Source organism: Pelodiscus sinensis, chromosome 23 (assembly GCF_049634645.1).
Source record: "Pelodiscus sinensis isolate JC-2024 chromosome 23, ASM4963464v1, whole genome shotgun sequence".
NCBI classification, from domain to species: domain Eukaryota; kingdom Metazoa; phylum Chordata; order Testudines; family Trionychidae; genus Pelodiscus; species Pelodiscus sinensis.
The window spans coordinates 774521-795350 of NC_134733.1; the positions used below are offsets into that span (position 1 = coordinate 774521).

Sequence of the window (20830 nt, forward strand, 5' to 3'; positions counted from 1 at the left end):
TTGTCCACAAAAAGCCAGTGAGGACCCTGTTTTGTGGAAGGAATTGGCTTCCATCAGTATCCCATAATGCCTGCCGGAATGGCTGTGATTAGTGTTTTGTGATTTCTGCTGCAGGCATGCGCCCCTCCCCTTTCATAGCTCTGGGAAGTATCTGACAGCTAAGTGAGCTGGTCCTTTTGGGGAACAAAGAATAAATCATTGGAATGCTCTTGTTCTGCCCTGCACTAGAAACACAGCAGCAGGCTGACTGCTGCTACAGGGGGAGGGTTGGAGAGACTGCTGTGCTGTTTGGAAATTCCTCAGCATGGAGCTAGGAAGGAATCCCAAGAAGTACAGGGTTAGCTCTGCCTTCCCATAATACTGCACTGAGGGATGCTTTTCCACAATACTTTGCTCTTATCTGTAGACAAGGGTGCTAGCATTGTGGCCATGCAATATCCACAGTGGGAGGCAGTTTGACTAGTTTTCACTTTTGATGACTTTTGCATATCTACAGCACTTTTGTCACCATACCTTCTGGGTGAGTTCTAAACTTAGAGTGTTCAGTAATGTCATAAAGTAGAATTGTATAAATCTATTGCCACACATATTTTACTAGAAAGAATGATCAGCAAATTGTGTTCAAATAATACCCTACAAAACATACTTTGTACAAAACTTACCATGGTCTTGTAAAAGGGATGAATATGGGGGCATAGACTGTCATGCATTTATTTTAATTTAAGGCAAATAGCAATGCCTGTATTTGTTTAAGTTCCAGACACCATAACCTCTATTTTCACATTAAGTTCAGTCTCCTCCTTGATGCTCTTCATTCTCAGAGCTGCCCAAGGCTTTTATGCCCAACAAGCAACTTGTTCACTTAATTTTAAAGATACTCTTGTTAGCTACATGTACTATATACTCAACAGTGAACAGTATGTTTGGTACTGTCTGAAACCGGGGAAGATAGAATTCACATCTAGATTCAGGTAGTATTGGAATGATTGGAAAGTCCTTTCCTTGAGTAGTTTTTGCAATTTTATTTAAACTATTAACAAAAGTTGTGCATATAACGCAGTCAAACATAGCCCCTGTAATAATCTTCACCCATATTAGGCTATTGATTGTACCTTTTTTCATGGATCAAGAAGTTGAGAACAGTTTTGATATTGCTTAACTGCGTCTATTTCTACCTTTTTATAATTTACTGTAGCCTCATGAATGATTAATACTGATTTTTGTAATATCCTTGATTTTACAATTTAGAAATAGTCTTACACTTTCTCTTGCATCTTCCAGCCCAGTTTGTCAAGAATGTCCAAATTCTGCCTTTGACATTTTGAAGTTTTTTTGGGTAACTGATTAACATATTCAGTAAAATGCCATTGTCTTTTTAGAAACTTCTTGACTGAGTGAATATGTTCTTCAAAAGTTTAATGTGGAGGTTGGCATAAATAGTGTTTCTAAGCTGTTTCAAAAATATACTTAACACTAGATGCTCTTCATCTTCCTGTTCTTTATTTTTATTTATATCAATTATACAAGTCTTTGTAGGGTTTTTTTTAGTGAAGAGTTGAATTCATATTCATAATTGATTAAATCCTTGCTATCCTTAAGCCATGGTTACAACTTATACTGTGTTGCAGTTACTTAATATTAGAACATTTACTAAGAGTCGTGTCACATTCTTAAAGCTTTGTTGAAAGTAACTAGCATTTTTGTTTCATAGTGGGGAGTTTAAAGTTGAACTCCAGTAGCATAGTCCAAAGGTGCATTTGAAGGTCACAGTTTAAAAGTGAACTGTAACATTATTGTAAATAATTAAGTTTGAGATCAGAAATCAATATTGGAATTTTAATATTTTAAAATCAGAATAATAAAATAGCTGTCAATTTTTGTTACTTTTGTATAGTAATTATTTTGACCGTTTTGTAAAGTTAATTGTCAAGATTGTCAAATCAGATTTAAATAATTAGGAGTTCCATTGTAAATGTGAATGCTTTTTTATTTCTTAGGATGTGTTGTTTGGGACTATATTCTGTTAAGATCAGTCTCTGGGTAGTGTAACCAGAAATGCTGCTGTAATCAAAAAGGAAAGAAGCCTGAAAATAACTAGTAATATTCCCTCTCAAACAGCTGCTGGGGGGGGGGGAAACCACCCTTATTTTGAAATTAGCTTGCTTACTGTTTAGAAGACTAAATTGAAGATGTATTTTTTACACTTCAGTATTTTACAATATAATCTTTTGTGATAGCAGTAATATATTTGCTTTCCTTTGCTTTTTTGCAGATATGGACGTGTTGAAAGTGTCAAAATTCTCCCCAAAAGGGGGTCAGAAGGTGGAGTGGCAGCTTTTGTGGATTTTGTGGACATCAAAAGTGCACAGAAGGCGCACAACTCAGTCAACAAAATGGGAGATAGAGACCTACGGACGGATTATAATGAACCAGGAACCATTCCGAGTGCTGCTCGGGGATTGGATGATACAGTTTCCATAGCATCTCGTAGTAGAGAGGTTTCTGGTTTCAGAGGAGGTGGGGGGGGCCCCACTTATGGCCCCCCACCATCACTTCATGCACGGGAAGGACGTTATGAGCGGAGACTTGATGGGTAAGTTCCAAGGTTTCTCTAGGCAGGTATTTTGTATTTTGATATGGTGAGAAACGCAAACTCATATATAGGGCCCCCAGATGGATTTAAAATTTTGGGAATTATCTATGTTTCCTATTTTGGGTTGGAAACGGAAGTGATTCCTATCCCATTGGCTGGTATCTTGTGGATCCATAGAGGATGTTTTCTGCAGCTGGTTGGATATCTACTTTTGAAATAAGGTGATCTTAAGATTGAAGACTTCCTGTGACCAGCATCGATACTGGAGTTATTCTAGAAGTAATGATTCATTTTTTTTGGATAAAATTAAGGCCTTATTCGGATGTATCCCTGCTACCAGATGGAGCTATATTGCTGCAGCTCAAGTTCTATATGGAGTATCTTTGGAATACCTAGAAAATAAGGTTATTTGAAAGCTTGATGCCTAGTTTTCAGTTTTTACTATATACAGTTTATGTATTAATTGGATTGTCATCACAAATTCTAGTAGACTTCAGTGATGCAGCATTTTGGATTCTACAGACAACATTTAGGCGTGGAAATATATATTGAATGAAGAAGACTGAAGGCAGCTTTTGATGTTTCTATTTTGGATCTACATCAGTTCCAGGTTATTGGAATTATTCTTCATGATGGTATTTTCAAAAAAAGAGATGGACGTTTCTAAAATTTGGAAATTATAGTCATTGTAAAAGTACTGGAACAAGAACCACTGCCTTGAATTTATGGGATGGTATACAGCCAAGAGGTGTATGATGGTGCACAGCGAAGGGGAGCGGATTACTATCTAGTATCTTAAAAGGTCGTTTGCTACTGCACAGTTAATGGTACTTTAGCTTTAAGGACATGGTGCTAATAATCAGTTTGTGGATACATCAATCAAAATTGACTGGGCTGGATGATTACAAAGATGGATAGAGCATACCGGCTGGCCAGTCATCATGCATTCTCTCATACATTGGGTGTACTTCTACCAGCTGTTTGATTCAGACTTAGGGCTGGAAATTAAAATAATGGATGCATTTCTAAGTGCCTACTGTCTCAAGAAAGAAGTCTGGGGGTTTCAGAGTTATGGTTTCAGTTTGGGACTACTTGCTTCCTGTGGATTTTTTTTATTTTATCAGATTTTTTTTCTTGTTGGTTCATCTAAAATATCATTTGACACCCTTATCCATTAAGAAGGTGGATTACCCCTGTAAGAGGGGCCAAAATTGGGGAAGTTATGGTCACAATTCTCTCCCTAGATTTAATTGGGAATATAGGTCGTGTTTCCACACTTGGAAAAGGTTGGTATGCCCTGCCCTGTGTATATTAGCCCTCTCCTAACCCAAGTCACCCCTCTCTTTCCACTAACTCCAGTAGTTCTTTGTACTAATAATCAGAAAAGCACTCTAGCCATTAGATGTTCAGCTCTGCCTAGCTCTTGTGTCTGTCTTCTGTGTCCTTTTTGTAGATGAGGACTTTGCTCTTTTATGTCAGCTATAATAGTAACCTTTTAGCAGTATTGCTTTTTCTGTTACATCATTAAATTCTTTCACTGGCTAACATTTGATAGGCTGCTAAATGCAATCATTGATAAAATTGTTGATCTTGTTCCTTCAAAAGGGGGAAAGAAAGAAAAACTCTTGTTAAGCATTGAAATAGTTACAAGCAAGAACTAGTGAACTAGAAGAATATGTAATGAATTTTAAGTAGGAGAAAAGTTATTTAAAATTTTATTTTACATTTTGTTAGTGTGGTTGGCTTTTTTAAAAAGATTTGGGAGGGAAAAAAATACAGACTAGGCAGGCAGTTACTTTAAGGTGAGGTGCAGTGTAAGAAACAGGGTAGGTATAGTGTAGGCATTATGGTTCCAGAGCCTCTATGGGGCATATTTGTAAATTACTGAGTAACTTTCCAAGATATCAAGGAAAATTCTGATCCAACCACCAGTCTGAAAAACTGAAATATTTCCATATATTTTGATAAAAGACAAATCTTATGCAGCAGAAGAGGGGGAACTGTGGAGTAAGTTGGGTTATTAAGATTCAAGGAGTTGAAGTGGCTGATGATTAATTGGGTTATGTTGGAAGAATCTGAAAAGGTACAGGAGAGAGATTAAAATATTGTTTGTAAAATGGATAATTAAGTTTTGAAGTTTAATATAGACACTGGTTCATAATTGTGCAAATATCTTTTTCAAACAATTGATTTGTTCTCTATCCTCCTTAATCTGCCATTTTGTAGACCTGTCTTGAAGACATACCATCCTAGTACCTGTTTAAATTAGTATACTAAACATTTGAAATACTCTGTTAACTTCATCTTTCAATTTTGCTATACTCTTATTTGAGAGAGCACACTAACATGCTTAGAAGATAGAACTGTCCTCCAGTGACTACAAAATGTTTTTAATACTGAAACACAGAATGGTCCTTAGCTACATTAAACTAATGTGTTTCATTGGCCTAGGGTGGATCCATAAATCCTTTGATTGCAACAATGAATTGAAAATCATAACAATTAAACGTAACCAGAAAAGCAAATTTATATTTCTTCATATGGGGTTTTAATACTTTTTGGGGCTTCCATCCTCTTTGACAGTAGTTCTTGCGATTTAGCAATTAAATTTTTCTGATATTAGTAATAAAAATATTTGCTTAGGAAGAACAACATACCAAGATATAGAATTCTGATATCAAAACTCCTTGTAATGAGGATGGAAATGTTTTAAAGAAGCTAAGTTATATATTGCAGAGAAACCTAGAAAATTAGGTTAAGACACTATTTGAATCATGGGATAATCTTAAAATAATTGTGGCCGAATTGTGGATAAGACATGGAAAATTGTGGATAAGACATGGAAAATTATTAATAGCAATAATTTGGAAAAGCCACTGTAGACTTTTTTTTTTTAAAGAAAAACTTTCTGGAACCATATAAATACTCAAATATTATGTTGTGCATGTGATTTTTTTTTTAAACATTTTTATTCTAACACTGTAGGTGCAGCAAACTGTGGTTATCAGCAGGGCTTGCCAAACGGCGGTGAGCACCGCTTGGAAGCCGCGCAGTTCTGTGATCTGCGCATGCGCAGATTGCTCTGTGCCGGCTCTTCCGGGTTGTAATCTACTTGCCACGGGCAAGTAGATTACATTATTTGTCGAGCCCTGGTTATCAGAACAGGGTGAGTGGGGCAGCCTCCAGGAGTGGTGGGGAAGGGAAAAGGGCAGAAAAATGAGAGAGGTAATAACTGGGGATGGAGGCAGAACCCTACAGCACGTATGGGTTTGCCACCCCTGTTTCTGTGCTTCTGAGTGATTGGAAAATGAAGGTTGCCAGCTGAGTACCCAGCACTGAAATCAGTGCAAGCAGCAGTGCAGAAGTAAGGGTGGCAATACCATGCCCAATATAGGGCTCTCCTATTTTTATCATTTTTCTGCCTGTTTCCTTCTCCACAATTTGCACATCCACCCTGCTCTCTCCAACCTGGTTTTAGTCCTTCCCAAGACACTATAAGATCATTTAATGTAGTAAGGGGGGGAAAGTGTATGCTGCAAACTTCAAAAACGTATGCAAAATTGGGGACTGCAAAGTAAGTGAATTTAAACAAAATTGCAGTGTAAACCTAATAATGCAGAATCTGCAATTTCCACAATACAGTGAAACCTTTGTTATCCAGCACTCTGTTAATCAGAAAACTTTGTTAACCGGCACTGCCCCCAGCCACAATACTAGTCTTCAGGCACACAGGTTTGGCTTGGTTTACCATGATTGGCTTAACAATTTTTTTATTTAAGTACTAATCATCTTTAACTCAAAATAGAAATGTGAGACCAACTGCCTCAAACTACAAAACTACCAATATTAAAAACTTGAGTTTTCCTAGTATTGTCCATTGATTTTTCCTAGGTTGATGGGGCCCTCAGCCGGAATTTTTAGATAACCAAGAATGCCCTAATCCCCGAGCATGCCGGATAACACAGGTTTTACTGTATCATGAATAAGGAGGACCATAGATACACAACCCCTTTTGAAAGCAGCTTCTTAATTCTGGAACATGCTTTTAATTGAGGCTTTCATGGCTATAGCCAAATTTTATAATGATATTTCTGAAGAAACAATAGTAAGATTGCAAATGAATGTTAAAATTCATTTACAGTGGTTAAAACTAGATGAAGGAAAAAACAATGGTTTCTCTTAGAAGTATTAAAAGCATATTTGAAAAAAGATAATTCAACAAGGACGCCATCCAAAAATGTGAAAAAATTGGTATATTCTGCTGTGAAGAATGCTGGTCATGAAAGCCCAATTTATGATTAAAACACAATGATTGCTCAGCTCTTCTATATATGAATATAACTTTGGAGTCAAGTAAAATTTTTAAGCGTGACAGTGTGCTTAATAGGTTATTGCTGTTAGAGAAGAACCAGCTGCAAAAACAAAGTGCTGACCTGAATGTTTGCATGAGTTGCTTTTTGTTTTGCTTGCACACTTCTCTGATTGATTAAATATTTTTCCCCCCTTATAAATGCAGGGCTTCAGATAACAGGGAGCGTGCTTATGAACATAGTGCCTATGGACACCATGAACGGGGGACGGGAGGATTTGATCGGACAAGACATTACGATCAGGATTACTATAGAGACCCTCGAGAGCGGACATTACAGCATGGGCTCTATTATACTTCCCGGAGTCGAAGTCCAAACCGTTTTGATGCTCATGACCCCCGTTATGAACCTAGGGCCCGGGAGCAGTTTACATTGCCCAGTGTGGTACACAGGGATATCTACAGGGATGATATTACACGGGAGGTACGAGGCAGAAGGCCAGAACGGAATTACCAGCACAGCAGGAGCCGGTCACCACATTCGTCCCAGTCTAGGACCCAATCTCCCCAGAGGTTGGCTAGCCAAGCATCTAGACCTACAAGGTCCCCTAGCGGCAGCGGCTCTAGGAGTAGATCATCAAGTAGCGATTCAATCAGCAGCAGCAGTAGTACCAGCAGCGACAGGTAGGTTAACAAATTTTGGTCATCATGGATGCATTATTAAATGAAACCAAACAGTGATCAGCTGGGTATAAAGAAAATTTTCAGTGTATAGTAACCCTTTTCTCTGGACAGCAGCTGTAGCAGGCAAACATGAGGAACAGAATCCTCAGCTATCACAAACAGTAATATCTTGGAAGACCCATACAAATTATTCGGAATTCTGTGCACAAATGTAGACGTCTACAGTCATGAAACATAAGGGCAGTGCATTGCAGAAGAGGTTTATTTAGACAGAAGCATAGTTATAACTGATTTTTCAAATTCTAGTGAATATTCTGTTGTATACTGTGTAAAAAATAATGGTTGTACTGATGAGATCACTACAACCCTTTTATTACTAGTACTTTGAGAAGTTTTATCTTTTTTGCAAGAAAACTTTACACTTCCAGAAGAGTTAGTGGGAAAAAAATCTTGACTATTCAACTCCTAAGAGCTTTATATAGTCAGCTGCATGATGGCTTCAGTATTGGAATATAATGTGTATGTGGTTAAAACTAGTGTAATAATAACTAAAGCTAATCAAGGAGCTGATTTTCTTTCAATAAACTGAAATACCCAGTTGTACTAATGCTCATTCACCTTCGTGAATTATGATAAATGCTATACAGACTTTAGAGCCTAACAGAAAAGTCATAAAAAAAGTAGGACTGGAAGGGATGTCAATGGTTCCAGTAAACATCACTGTTACCGGTTATGGTTAACTGGTTATGATTAACTAGCAAAGGCTGAAACAGCCCTCCACTGCAGACAGTGGGTTGCGCCAGCCCAGCTAGGCTGGAGTGACTCCCCTGCCCACCTCCTTTGAATCAGTTAGCAACATTTAATTGGTTAACTAAACAGTATTTTACATCCCTAGAAGGAACCCTGAGCAGTCATCCAGTTAGTCTAACCTTCTGCACTGAGTCAGGAACGAGTGCAGCTAGACAATCTGACTGATGTCTAGTGAGTTCTTAAAGTGAAAATCGCCACCGGTGTGTCCAAGAGAATCCTCTCATGCCTCTCTTTCATGTCTGTCTCATTGTCTCCATTGTCCATTGTAAACTGTATTTTTGTGCAGCAATAGGTCCTTTCTAGACCCAAGTGTAAATATTTAAGGTCAAATTTTGGGAGTTTCTGAATGCTACACACTTAAAAAAATCTGGCTCTGAGGCAGTTTCCCATAAGCTACCATGGAATAATGAGCAGAAAAATAATTGAATTAAAATAATTGTTATATATTCATTCTTTGAAAGACATAACCCACAGAAAGGACTTTATAGACTAAATATAGTAAGATTACAAGATTTTCCTTACTTGGACAATGTTGTGTGGAAAAATACTTTGTTTATATCACTAGAATATGCAAACATAGGTTTGGAGTGTGTTGAATTCCACTTCAGTTAAGCTTCATTTTACGTATATATTTTAAGAGATCTTTTATTATTGTTGGATGTTTTCTTTGGCAATGGGGTAATTTAGAAGATTAAAAAACTAATAAAAAGACAGTGAAAGTAGACCCTTTCGTCTCTTACAAAATACCAGATAGTAAAGCTGACGTGAAAATGTCTGAGACTGGCATGTGAATGTTATATCAAGAATGAACCCTACATAGCTTTGAAAAAACAAACCCTACATAGCTTTGAGAAACAAAAATTGCATTTGTAAGTTTTACTTAGTTAGGCTTCTGTGTTCTTTTTTTAAAATCACTCTTGCATCTTCCACCCAGTCAGTGTACGATAGTGGTCTCCAACCTTTTTAAGCATGAGATCCCTTTTTGAATTTAAATGCAATCCAAGATCTGCCTCAAACCTAAATACCCTTACCCTGCTTCCTTCGTGCCCCTTATCCAAGACCCTGCCCCTGCCCCTGCTCACTCCATCCTCCCTCCCTCCCTCCCTCTCTCCCTCCCTCATTCTCACTCACTTCTTTACCAGGCTGGGGCAGAGGGTTTGGGTGCAGGCTCTGATCTTGAGTTAAGGGATTTGGAGTATGAGAGGAGCCCTGTGCTGAGCTTGGGGTGGAGGAGGGAGTTCTAGGTGTAGGCTCTGGGAGGGCATTTGGATACAGAGGTGCTAGGGCAGAGGCTTGAGGTGCAGGAGGAGGTTCATGACTGGGTAGGGTTGTGGGTTTCAGCTGGGCACTGTAGCTCCTGGGTGGTGGTGCAGTGGGGCTAAGGCAGGTTCGCCCCTGTCCTGGCCCGGCACCACTCCCAAAAGCAACCAGCAAACTCTTCCCCTCCAAGTCTTGTGCCCCCTCTCTGCTCTGTGGAGATAGGATATAAAGAGGGAGAAATGGGCACCTTGAGATCAGCACCCCTCTTCTCCCTCCCTTGCCCTGCACAGAACGCAGGAGGCTCCCAGGCAAAGAGCAGAAATGCAGTGGGGGAAGGGGCAGCTGAAGTGGTGGCACCTGACAGCCTCTTGGCCAAACCAGTCAGGATCACCTGTCAGAGGCTCCAAGATCTACCAGTAGATCCCGGTTGATGACCACTGGTGTACGTTATCGTGGAGAACTTTTTTTTGGCGGAATTAAAGGGAAAAATGGAAATTGCATTTGTTTTTTCCTATCACCAGCATTACTTACTTTCGACACTATTTTGATTTTTCTCATGCACCACAGATTGTATATTGGGAAGCACATTTGTTGTACTTCGATTAAAAATAGAATATGCATGAAGGCTAGGCTGTAGTCCCAGTAGGCACTACATCAGGGGGTATTGTCTCCCTCACCTTGCTCAGTCTACAGGTTGAACCCTCCTAGTTTGGCACCCTCGGGACCTGACCAGAGCTGAACCAGAGAATTTGCCAAACCACAGGAGGTCAATATTGTTTAGCAGCATTACCAACACTTCCACTAAATACTGGGCTCTTAGAAGACATTTAAGGGTAAATTAGAGCTAAATAACCACACAGAACAGGGAGAGCCAGGACTGATGGATGTAAATAAACTTTGTGGGACTGTGGGAAAGTTGGCCACACCCATGATAAGTGGACATTCGGCAACTAAACTTATGTCTTCTCAAATCCTATTAGAAATGTTTTTTATCTTTTTCTTCAACTGAGCAAAAGTTTTCATTGCAGAGTATTAAAAAAAGTAAAAGAAATCATTTTGAGTTTTGTATGTGCACACGTGTAAAGAAAAGGTGAAGAACTGTAGTTACTTTACAAGAATGCTTACTCAGTGTTTAAGTTCAAGGTAGGGTGTTTTTTGCTTTGTTTTTCGGTTTTAGTTAGTTGTACAATTAGCTGATATTCACACCATAAGGTGCAAACTCTTGTCCACATATTATAGCACCAGACCCAGCATATGTGCAAAGTAGTTCATTCTCAAAAAGCATTTGTAGAGTTTGTTTTTGTAGCACCAAATAAAATGTACATCAAGAAATTCTAGTTTAGTGTCTGAATGTGAATTTGAGAGTTATGCTATTTATAAGGTGTTTCTAAAGTTGTAATAACAGGTACTTTATAGATTAGAAGTTATTTTAAAAAATGTGCTTGATCTGTTTTGAAGTTCCTCTTTTTAGAGCAACAGAAACTGTAGAAAATAAAAGCATTGGTGACAAGTTTCAGAAGGTTAGCTATACTAGTCTATTTCAGCAAAAATGAGATGTGGCACCTTAAAGTCTAACATTTATTCAGGCATTAGTGTTTGATTTTTTTAACACACAATATATCAAAATATCCACAAGAACTAATGTATTTTAATCATGGAGAAAAACAAGTGGAACAAAAACAGTAAATATTTCTTGGGAGCATGGGACTTAGAATACTTTAGTTTATTCGGTGCCTTTATTTGCATATTGCTGAAGTGAAAGTAGAAATTAGTGAATTTAGTTTCATTACACAATACCAGCTTTTCCCTGTCGTTGTCCCCCCTCCTTCTTGTTTTCTTAGCTTGTGTCTGCCACAGTTAGTGATGAATCATTGATTTTAAATGAGATTTAGGATTTGAGAGTGGGTTAGGAGATGTCTGTGCATACTTTGGTCTGGTCATGGTGATCATTGAGCAAAAGAATTTCATATAGAAAGTCATATGGAATGAACTTTACCCAAATGAAGATCTTCACCCTTTTAAAAATCTGTGTGTGTGTGTGTGTGTGTGTGTGTGTGTGTGTGTGTGTGTGTGTGTGTTGGAGGGATGGGGGTGGTATGGATATAGATTAATTTAGTGAATGTTTCTGTTTGGGAGAGACTGGAGCAGAGAATATTTTTTAAATTGCTTTTATTTTGATAATCAGTAATTATCTACAGGGTGAAATTTCTGATCGTCATCATTTTGTTGAGATAAAGCCATATGCCATTTAAATGTTATCTTAGATTTAGGGAATGTGAATTATAGTTAATTATTTTCCATAAGAAATACAACAATCCTAGGGTATGTCTAGACTACATGCCTCTGTCGACAGAGGCATGTAGATTAGGCTACCCGGCATAGGAAAATGAAGCGGCGATTTAAATAATCTCCACTTCATTTAATTTTAAATGGCTGCCGCGCTGAGCTGATCAGCTGTTTGTCTGCTCAGTGCACTAGTCTGGGCGCTCTGTGGTCGACATAAAAGGCATTTGTCGACCTCCCCAGTATACTTTCAGTGCGGCAGCCATTTAAATTTAAATGAAGCGGCGATTATTTAAATTGCCGCTTCATTTTCCTATGCCGGGTAGCCTAATCTACATGCCTCTGTCACCAGAGGCATGTAGTCTAGACATTCCCCTAGTGTCCTCAGTTTTATAGCAGCTATCCAGCAGCATCGTTTTGTTCTTCTGCTTTTGTTCATGTTTCTGTGTCTTTACTACATCTAATCTAAGTATAGTCAGATCATCCTTTAAAAAAAAAAAAGTCATCCATGGGACGTTACCACGTTTCTTTAAATTGAATAGACAGAAATTTTTCAGGTGGCTTTAAAGAAGGAAGAGGTGTCTTGTCTTGTCTTGTCTTGTCTTGCTTGCTGTCTCTCAAGCATCTCTTCCTTTTTTTAAAACCATCTGAAAATTTCTTGACTGTAGTCTGTGTTCTCTCTCTCTCTGCAAAACATGCATCTGATGAAGTAGGTTCCAGCCCATGAAAGCTTCTGCGCAAATACATTTTTTAGTCTTTAAGATGCCACAAGGAGGCTCCTCATTGATTTTACGCTTCCTTAGTTCATCTGGATCTCTTTAGAGTAATTGTTTAAGATTTATATTGCATAATAGGTTTTACCTTTTTCTGAAAGACTGATTCTTTTGAGTTGCCTAACACTTGAACTAGTCAGCAAAATACTTTGGGGCCTTTTTGGTCAAAAATACAGCAGTATTAATCTGCTAACGGAGCCATGTAGATTTGTTTGTTTGGCAAAGGGAAATGAAGCTGCGATTTAAATAATCGTGGCTTCATTTAAATTTAAATGGTTGCCGCGCTGAGCCGACAAACAGCTGATCAGCGGTTTGTCGGCTCAGCGTGCTAGTCTGGGCGCTCTCCTGCCGACATGAAAGCCCTTTATCTACCTCCCCGGTAAACCTCATCCTACGAGGCATAGCGGGGAGGTCGATAAAGGGCTTTCAGGTCGGCGCGGGAGCATCCAGACTAGTGCGCTGAGCCAACAAACAGCTGATCAGCTGTTTGTTGGCTCAGCGCGGCAGCCATTTAAATTTAAATGAAGCCGCGATTATTTAAATCGTGGCTTCATTTCCCTTTGCCAAACAAACAAATCTACATGGCTCCATCGACGGAGCCATGTAGTTTACACACACCCTTGCACTGTAAAGAGTATACTGTTGATATTCAAGTGTAGAGTAAACTTTTTTGGCTTTATCCAGGAGGTTGCTGGTATTTTTCTATAGCGCAGCCTTAACTCTATTCATGATAGAGATGCAGCTGTGTTAGTCTGGTCTAGCTGAAACAAAAGACAGGACTATGCAGCACTTTAAAGACTAACAAGATGGTTTATTAGGTGATGAGCTTTCGTGGGCCAGACCCACTTCCTCAGATCAATTTGTGGAAGAAAATTGGCATGACCAAAGTGATACAGTCAAAAAAAGTGAACACGTATAAAATTGACAAATCAGACTTACAAACAGAGGAGGGGTGAGGGGACAAGGTTAGTGTCTGTGAGGTAATGACATTAGGGGTGATAATTGGTGAAGCTATCTTTGTAAAGATGGCTTCCCCAATTATCACCCCAATGCCATTGCCTCACAGACACTAACCTTCCCTCCTCACCCGTCCTCTGTTCGTAAATCTTATTCGTCAATTTTATATGTGTTCACTTTTTTTGACTGTATCACTTTGGTATATATGGTTGTGCCAATTTTCTTCCACATTTTGATCTGAGGAAGTGGGTCTGGCCCACGAAAGCTCATCACCTAATAAACCATCTTGTTAGTCTTTAAAGTGCTGCATAGTCCTGTCTTTTGTGTTCCAGCTTAACTCTATTAAGTTACATTCCACATCATTACCCGTCTTTGTGACACATCTTCATATGTGATTTAAAAAAATACTTTTTAATTGTGTGTCTGGGTTGAAACCTCCCAAAGATATTTGCAAGCGACGGGGGGACTGAACACAGTTCCATCTCTTCTCTTATAGAGGTTTTGTGATGCTTTGCTTAGAATTGCTTGAACTGGTTATTTCAGGAAGGGTTTTAAAAAAGAAATATGTGGAGTGTGTGTTGGGAATGACCCATTCTTAATATGCGCTTTAAGAAGCTGTTTTGATTTAATGATTTCTTTAGGAAATAGAATGAGAAGTCAGACTGCAGTATATAAGCAGAGAGGATTGTATTCTGAGAGAGTTCACTGCATCTGAATAGTGGGGATCGGTGAAGCAAGGAACTGCTTGTTTGTCTCCAGAACCAGTCTAAACTGGAATCATCCAGTTTGACTTGGCTGAATGCCTCCTCCCAGAGGCTGTATGTGAGCTGTGTTTCCTCCTCCTGCCTAACTTCTGTGGAGTAGGAGGGGGAAGGGCTGGGAGAGACCAGCAGGGTTCCAGTCATGTGACATACAGGAGTCTGTGGTTAAACTTGTAGGGGAAGGGATGTGCTTACAATTGCTGTGTGAGAAGTGGTAGCTATTTAAACCAGGATATGTTACTGGGAAGATGGCTACAGCAGTGATAAAGGTGGGATACAAAAATAAATAGGAGTTACTTCAGAAGCCTCACATGCCACCACCTTTTCAAATGAAAAAGTTAAATTTGAAAATCCCTTTGACACTGAAATTTTCCTTCTGCCGTATGTTATATGCACATTGCCATGTGTTGAATCTGTAATCTGGACACCAGAAATTAATGATAGCTATCCCAGTAGAGTCTTTGTAGTTGTATCTGAATATTTGCTTTCCTTTCCTTTTTGTTAGGGTTTAAATGATGCTGTTAAATGTCTTTAAGCTAAAAATGTTATACTCTCATTTTGGCTTGGAAGCAAGTCATGTAATTACTTTAAAAATAAACTGAATATCTTTCAGCTTTTAACAAAACCTTATTAAAAACTTAAGGATCTGATTTAAATCAAAAAGTAAACAAAAGATGAAAATTTGCATTAAACTTATTCTTTGTATGCCTAAGTGTATTAGGGTTCTATGAGGGTTATAATGGCTATACAATTCAAAGAAAGTATCATTGTACTCTGAAATGTTAATATTTGCAGGTAAAGTTGTGTGATCATTTTAATTGTGATAATACTGAAATATTCACATTTGTATCAAACTATTTAACTATAATGGATTATTCAGTTTTTACAGTTAAAGTGGCTTATGATTATCTATTATTTACACTGTTAAATAAAGTATTTCACTTGACCAAAAGCAGGCTCTTGACAAGAGAAACTTCACGAATTCATAGACATGTAAGTTATAAAGAGCACAATGTAAAACCACGGAAGAGACAATTTCAAAGCACTTTGTCCTGTTGCTTTATGGTAACCCCCAGAAGTTCTTGCTCGGTAGTGGTGGAAAACTGCCAGTGCATAGTTGCAAAGGAATACAAGTGATTTTATGTAATCTAATGCTGGCTTCTCTTTTTGAAAAACATGTTAGGACTCTTCTGTATTGATACAAGTCTAGATCATTCTAAGTTATTCATATTATCAGCTTAAGTAGTTTTTACTGTGGTTATTTTTGAATTTTAAATTGATGTTAGTGTGGATATTTTCTTAGATTAGTTAAGATCTCAGAAGAGATGAACATTTTTTGTAGTTTAAATAGGTTGTTACAAACTGGATGCATTACACTGTTAGTTTTTATAAAGATAATAAAAACACTTTCTACATTTGAAACAAAATACAGCACTATGTAGCACTTTAAAGACTAACAAGATGGTTTATTAGATGATGAGCTTTCATGGGCCAGACCCAATTCCTCAGATCAAATAATGGAAGAAAATGGGTACACGCATGGCCCCACAGTATGCTAATATCTTTATGGCTGACCTAGAACAACGTTTCCTCAACTCCCGTCCCCTTTTACCCCTTCTCTACTTACGCTACATCGATGACATCTTTATGATCTGGACGCATGACCAAGAGACACTGGAGACATTCCACAGAGATTTCAACAACCTACACCCCACCATTAACCTCAGCCTGGACCATTCCACACGAGAGATCCATTTCCTGGACACCACAGTACAAATCAACAATGGAAAATTAGACACCACCCTCTACAGAAAACCCACTGACTCATACAGTTACCTACATGCTTCCAGCTCCCATCCAGCACACACCATACGATCCATCATCTATAGCCAAGCCCTTCGATACAACCGCATCTGCTCTAATCCCACTGACAGAGACCAGAAACTTCAGGATCTCTACCAAGCATTTATAAACCTCAACTACCCACCCGGAGAAATAAAAAAGCAAATTGAAAGAGCCAAACGAATACCTAGAAACCATCTACTACAAGACAGACCCAAGAAAACCAACAATAGAACACCACTTGTCATCACCTACAGCTCCCAACTTATACCTGTCCAACACATTATCAATAGATTATAGCCTATACTGGAACAGGATACTAAACTCCAAGAAGCTCTGGGAGACAGACCCATAGTCTCCTATAGACAACCACCTAACCTCAAGATGATTCTTACCAACAACCACAGGACATACCACACTAATACCAACCCTGGTACTTTCCCTTGCAACAAACCCCGTTGCCAGCTTTGTCCACATATTCATTCTGCTGACACCATTATTGGGCCTAACCAAGTGAGTTACAAGATCAAGAACACATATTCCTGCGCCTCCAGAAATATAATCTAAGCTATCATGTGCCGAAAGTGTCCGTCTGCTATGTACATTGGACAAACGTCTCAGACACTTCGCCAAAGAATCAATGCCCACAAAACAGACATTAGACAGGATCACAAAGAAAAAACAGTTGCTCGCCATTTCAACCAGAAAGGACACTGTCTTAATGACCTACTCACCTGCATCCTACTTCAGAAGACTTTCAAATCTGCACTTGAAAGGGAATCCCCTGAACTGGCATTCATGCTAAAATTCGACACTCTCCGCAGGGAATTAACAAAAACTCCAACTATCTTACCCATTACAAAGATAGCTTCCCCAATTATCACCTCTAATACTATTAACTCACAGACATTTCCCCTTCCCCACCTCTAATATCATTAACTCACTGGCATTCACCTTCCTTTTCCCCCCCCCCCCCCCCCATCCCCCTTCTGTTCCGTAATGTGATTTGTCCTTTTCATGTGTGTTCATTTTTTTTAAATTGTATCCTTTGGTATATATGGTTGTGACTATTTTCTTCCATTATTTGATCTGAGGAAGTGGGTCTGGCCCACGAAAGCTCATCATCTAATAAACCATCTTGTTAGTCTTTAAAGTGCTACATAGTCCTGTATTTTGTTTCAGCTACACCAGACTAACACGGCTACATCTCTATCACTTTCTACATTTGTAATTGTAGACCAGTGGTTCCCAACACGGTACCCACGGGTGCCATGGTGCCTGCAGGGGCATTTATGTGTGCCTGCCGAATGATCTGGGCCGGCCCTGCCCTGGGCACACTGTGCATGCACGGTGCCAGCCCCAGGTGCATGGGTGGCCCCAGGCGCGTGGTGCATGGGCTACTCCTACCCTGAGCACGCGGCATATGCGTGGTGCTGGTCCTGGGCGCCTGGCAGCCCCGAAAGGTTGGGGACCACTGCGTAGACGTTTCTTATTCATGCCCACTGTCTTTTTTTCTTCACGCTGGGTTTCCTTTCTGCTCTTGTACTAGTTAACCGAGATCAGAATTTCCAAGTGCTTGTTAAGGCTCCTTTTCAAAAACGATTCCCAGAGTTTTTTTGCCTCCAGAGGGGTGCATACAGGCAGAGCTAGACCTCTTTTTGTGAACAGCCCGTTTCTTACTAAATTTCAAGTTTGGAGTTCAATAAATATATTGTTTAGGGCGGCCTTAGTATCTGTATGTATGCATATATTTTTCACATTGTATGAATATTTGGTATGTAAGAGTGTAGCTGTTAAAACTGGTCAACAATACGCTCATGCTTATCAGCTACCTAAACAGTTATATGCTGGCTCCTAAGGAAAAGGCTGCTGCCCCGCACTGTATGAGAGTTGGCTCCCTGGGAGTGGGGCCAGGAGCACACTGGCTGCCTGCCCTGCTTCTGGGGAGTCAGCATGTAACTGTGTAACCACTAAAGTTTTTAGTAGCTACATGATTACAATAAAATCTGTTTAACATCCCTGATATTCTATACCCATTGAGGGTATCCTTGTGTTATGGAGAGACCTAGTTATTTGGCTCTGAGGACTGTGAGGAAGTTAGACTTCTTTGGGACATGGTTCTTGCTTAGCAAGTTTGAGACTTAGACCACTGTTTTTGATGATTAAGCCCTCAGCCAAATCATTTACGCCCTTTACATGAGATTCTTATTGGTCCTCCTCCTTTCTCTGAGAGGAAGCAACCACAGAAAGACACCTAGTTCATTAGTACAACACCATTTCTTTCTTACCTGCTGTGTTGTAGGGGGTAAACAATTCCTCTTTCTGTAGTCTTATCCTTTTCAGTTATCCCCTTTTCAGCAATTCTGCTACAATGGCAAAAAAAACCTCTCTGTGCTAGAAAGTCAGCCACTACCTTCTTTGAACACCAGATGCATACCTCCAAGCCATGGAATGGAAATTTCCTCCTATGATTCACAGAGCTCCTGGAATTATATACTCTACACTAGGGATGTGAGCGTGTAGTCAACTACCTGATAAACCTAAGCTGATAGAGGCAGAAGCGGGGGGCAGGCAGCACTGTGGACACAGTGCTGGGGGAAACCAGCTTTTAACCTGGCTAATGCCAGCACTGGCTCCTGCTCCCTCCGTCCTTGCTACCACTGATAGAGAGGCATCAAGTGAGAGGAAATGTGATTAGTCGAGTACTTGACTACCCAATAAGCCTAGGCTCTTGCTGCATTTAAAATGCAGAGCTGTAGTGGCAGTAGGTCCTGGACCTGGCGCAAGCCAAGACTGAGCAAGCCCGGCTCAGTCCTACACTGGGTCCGGAACCACTGCAGCTCTGCATCTAAGAGGCTGCCTAGCTCATGAAAAAGTTGTTTGGGGTAAGCATTTGCATGTAATAAGTTTTGTAATGTGTTAGGCGTATGTTGTTTCTATGTTTAGTAACCTGATCTGTTACTTGCAATCACTTAAATCCTATTTTTATGCTTAATAAAAACACTTCTCAAGCCCAGTGCAAATAATTGTTACTGGGATGGGGGAAGAAAGCAAACTCTGTGCATCTCTCTCTGTCTCTCTCTCTAGGACTGACCTGTATAAAGCTTTTATAAAGAGTAAGGTGGATTTATTTGGGGGTTTGGTCCCCTTTGGGGCTGTGCTCCTGGATGCTTAATGCTTTCTTTGCCTCTGTCTTCACGGACAAGGTCAGTTCCCAGACTAATGCGCTAAGTGACACAACGTGGGATGAAGGTGGACAGCCCTTGGTGGGGAAAGAACACGTTAGGCAGTATCTAGAAAAGCTATAAACATACATAAATCCATGGGTCCGGACTTAATGCATCCGAGGGTACTGAGAGAGTTGGCAAATGTAATTGAGGAGCCTTTGGCCACTATCTTTGAAAAGTCGTGGAGAGCTTGAATGATTGGAAAAAGGCAAATTTAGTACCCATCTTTAAGAAAGGGAAGGATGATCCAAGGAACTATAGGCTGGTCAGTTTTATCTCGATCCCTGGAAAAATCATGGAAGGGATCCTTAAGGAATCCATTTTGAGGCAGTTGAAAGAGGGGAAAGTGATCAAGAATAGTCAGTATGGATTCACAAAAGGCAAGTTGTGCCTGACCAATCTGATTAACTTCTATGATGAGGTAACTGGCTCTGTGGACATGGGAAAGTCAGTGGATGTGATATACCTTGACTTTAGCAAGGCTTTTGATACGGTCTCCCACAATATTCTTGCCAGCAAGTTAACGGAATGTGGATTGGATAAATGAACAGTAAGATGGATAGAAAGCTGGCTGGAAGGTTGGGCCCAGGGGATAGTGATCAACAGTTTGATGTCAGGATGGTGGTCGATTTCAAGCGGAGTGCCCCAAGGTTCAGTTCTGGGACAGGTTTTGTTCAACATCTTTATTAATGAGCAGGATGAGGGGATGGATTGCACCCTCAGCAAGTTTGTGGATGACACTAAGCTAGGGGGAGAGGTAGACACGCTGGAGGGAAGGGATAGAGTCCAGAGTGACTTAGACAAATTGGGGGATTGGGCCACAAGAAATCTGATGAGGTTCAGCAAGGACAAGTGTAGAGTCCTGCACTTGAGACGGAAGAATCCCAAGCATTGTTACAGGCTGGGGACCAACTGGCTAAGTAGCAGTTCTGTAGAAAAGGACCTGGGAGATGAGAAGCTGGACATGAGTCAACAGCGTTCCCTTGTAGCCAAAAAGGCTAATGGCATACTAGATTGCATTAAAAGGAGCATTGCCAGTCGATCCAGAGATGTGATTATTCCTATTTACTTGGCTCTGGTGAGGCCACATCTGGAGTATTGTGTCCAGTTCTGGGCCCCCAATTACAGGAAGGATGTGGATGCATTGGAGAGCCTCTAGCAGAGGGCAACCAAATTGATTAGGGGGCTGGACCATATGTCCTACGAGAAGAGGCTGAGGGAGTTGGGTTTATTTAGTCCGCAGAAGCAAAGAGTGAGGAGGGGTTTGATAGCAGCCTTCGACTTCCTGAAGGGTGGTTCCAAAGAGTCTGGAGAAAGGCTGTTCTCGGTAG

At 40.0% G+C, this 20830-nt stretch overlaps 1 protein-coding gene across 6 annotated transcripts in view; it reads left to right on the forward strand.

Moving 5' to 3' along the window:
• SPEN (spen family transcriptional repressor) overlaps positions 1–20830 on the forward strand; it is a 147348-nt gene that overhangs the window by 52376 nt on the left and 74142 nt on the right. For 4 of the 6 annotated variants that reach the window (XM_075906122.1, XM_075906117.1, XM_075906119.1 and 1 more), the window contains exons 2-3: positions 2273–2593; positions 7110–7586. In XM_075906122.1, the coding sequence (XP_075762237.1) occupies positions 2394–2593; positions 7110–7586 (677 nt within the window). In that variant the 5' untranslated portion in view covers positions 2273–2393. The other 2 variants (XM_075906120.1, XM_075906123.1) reach the window with 2 other exon arrangements.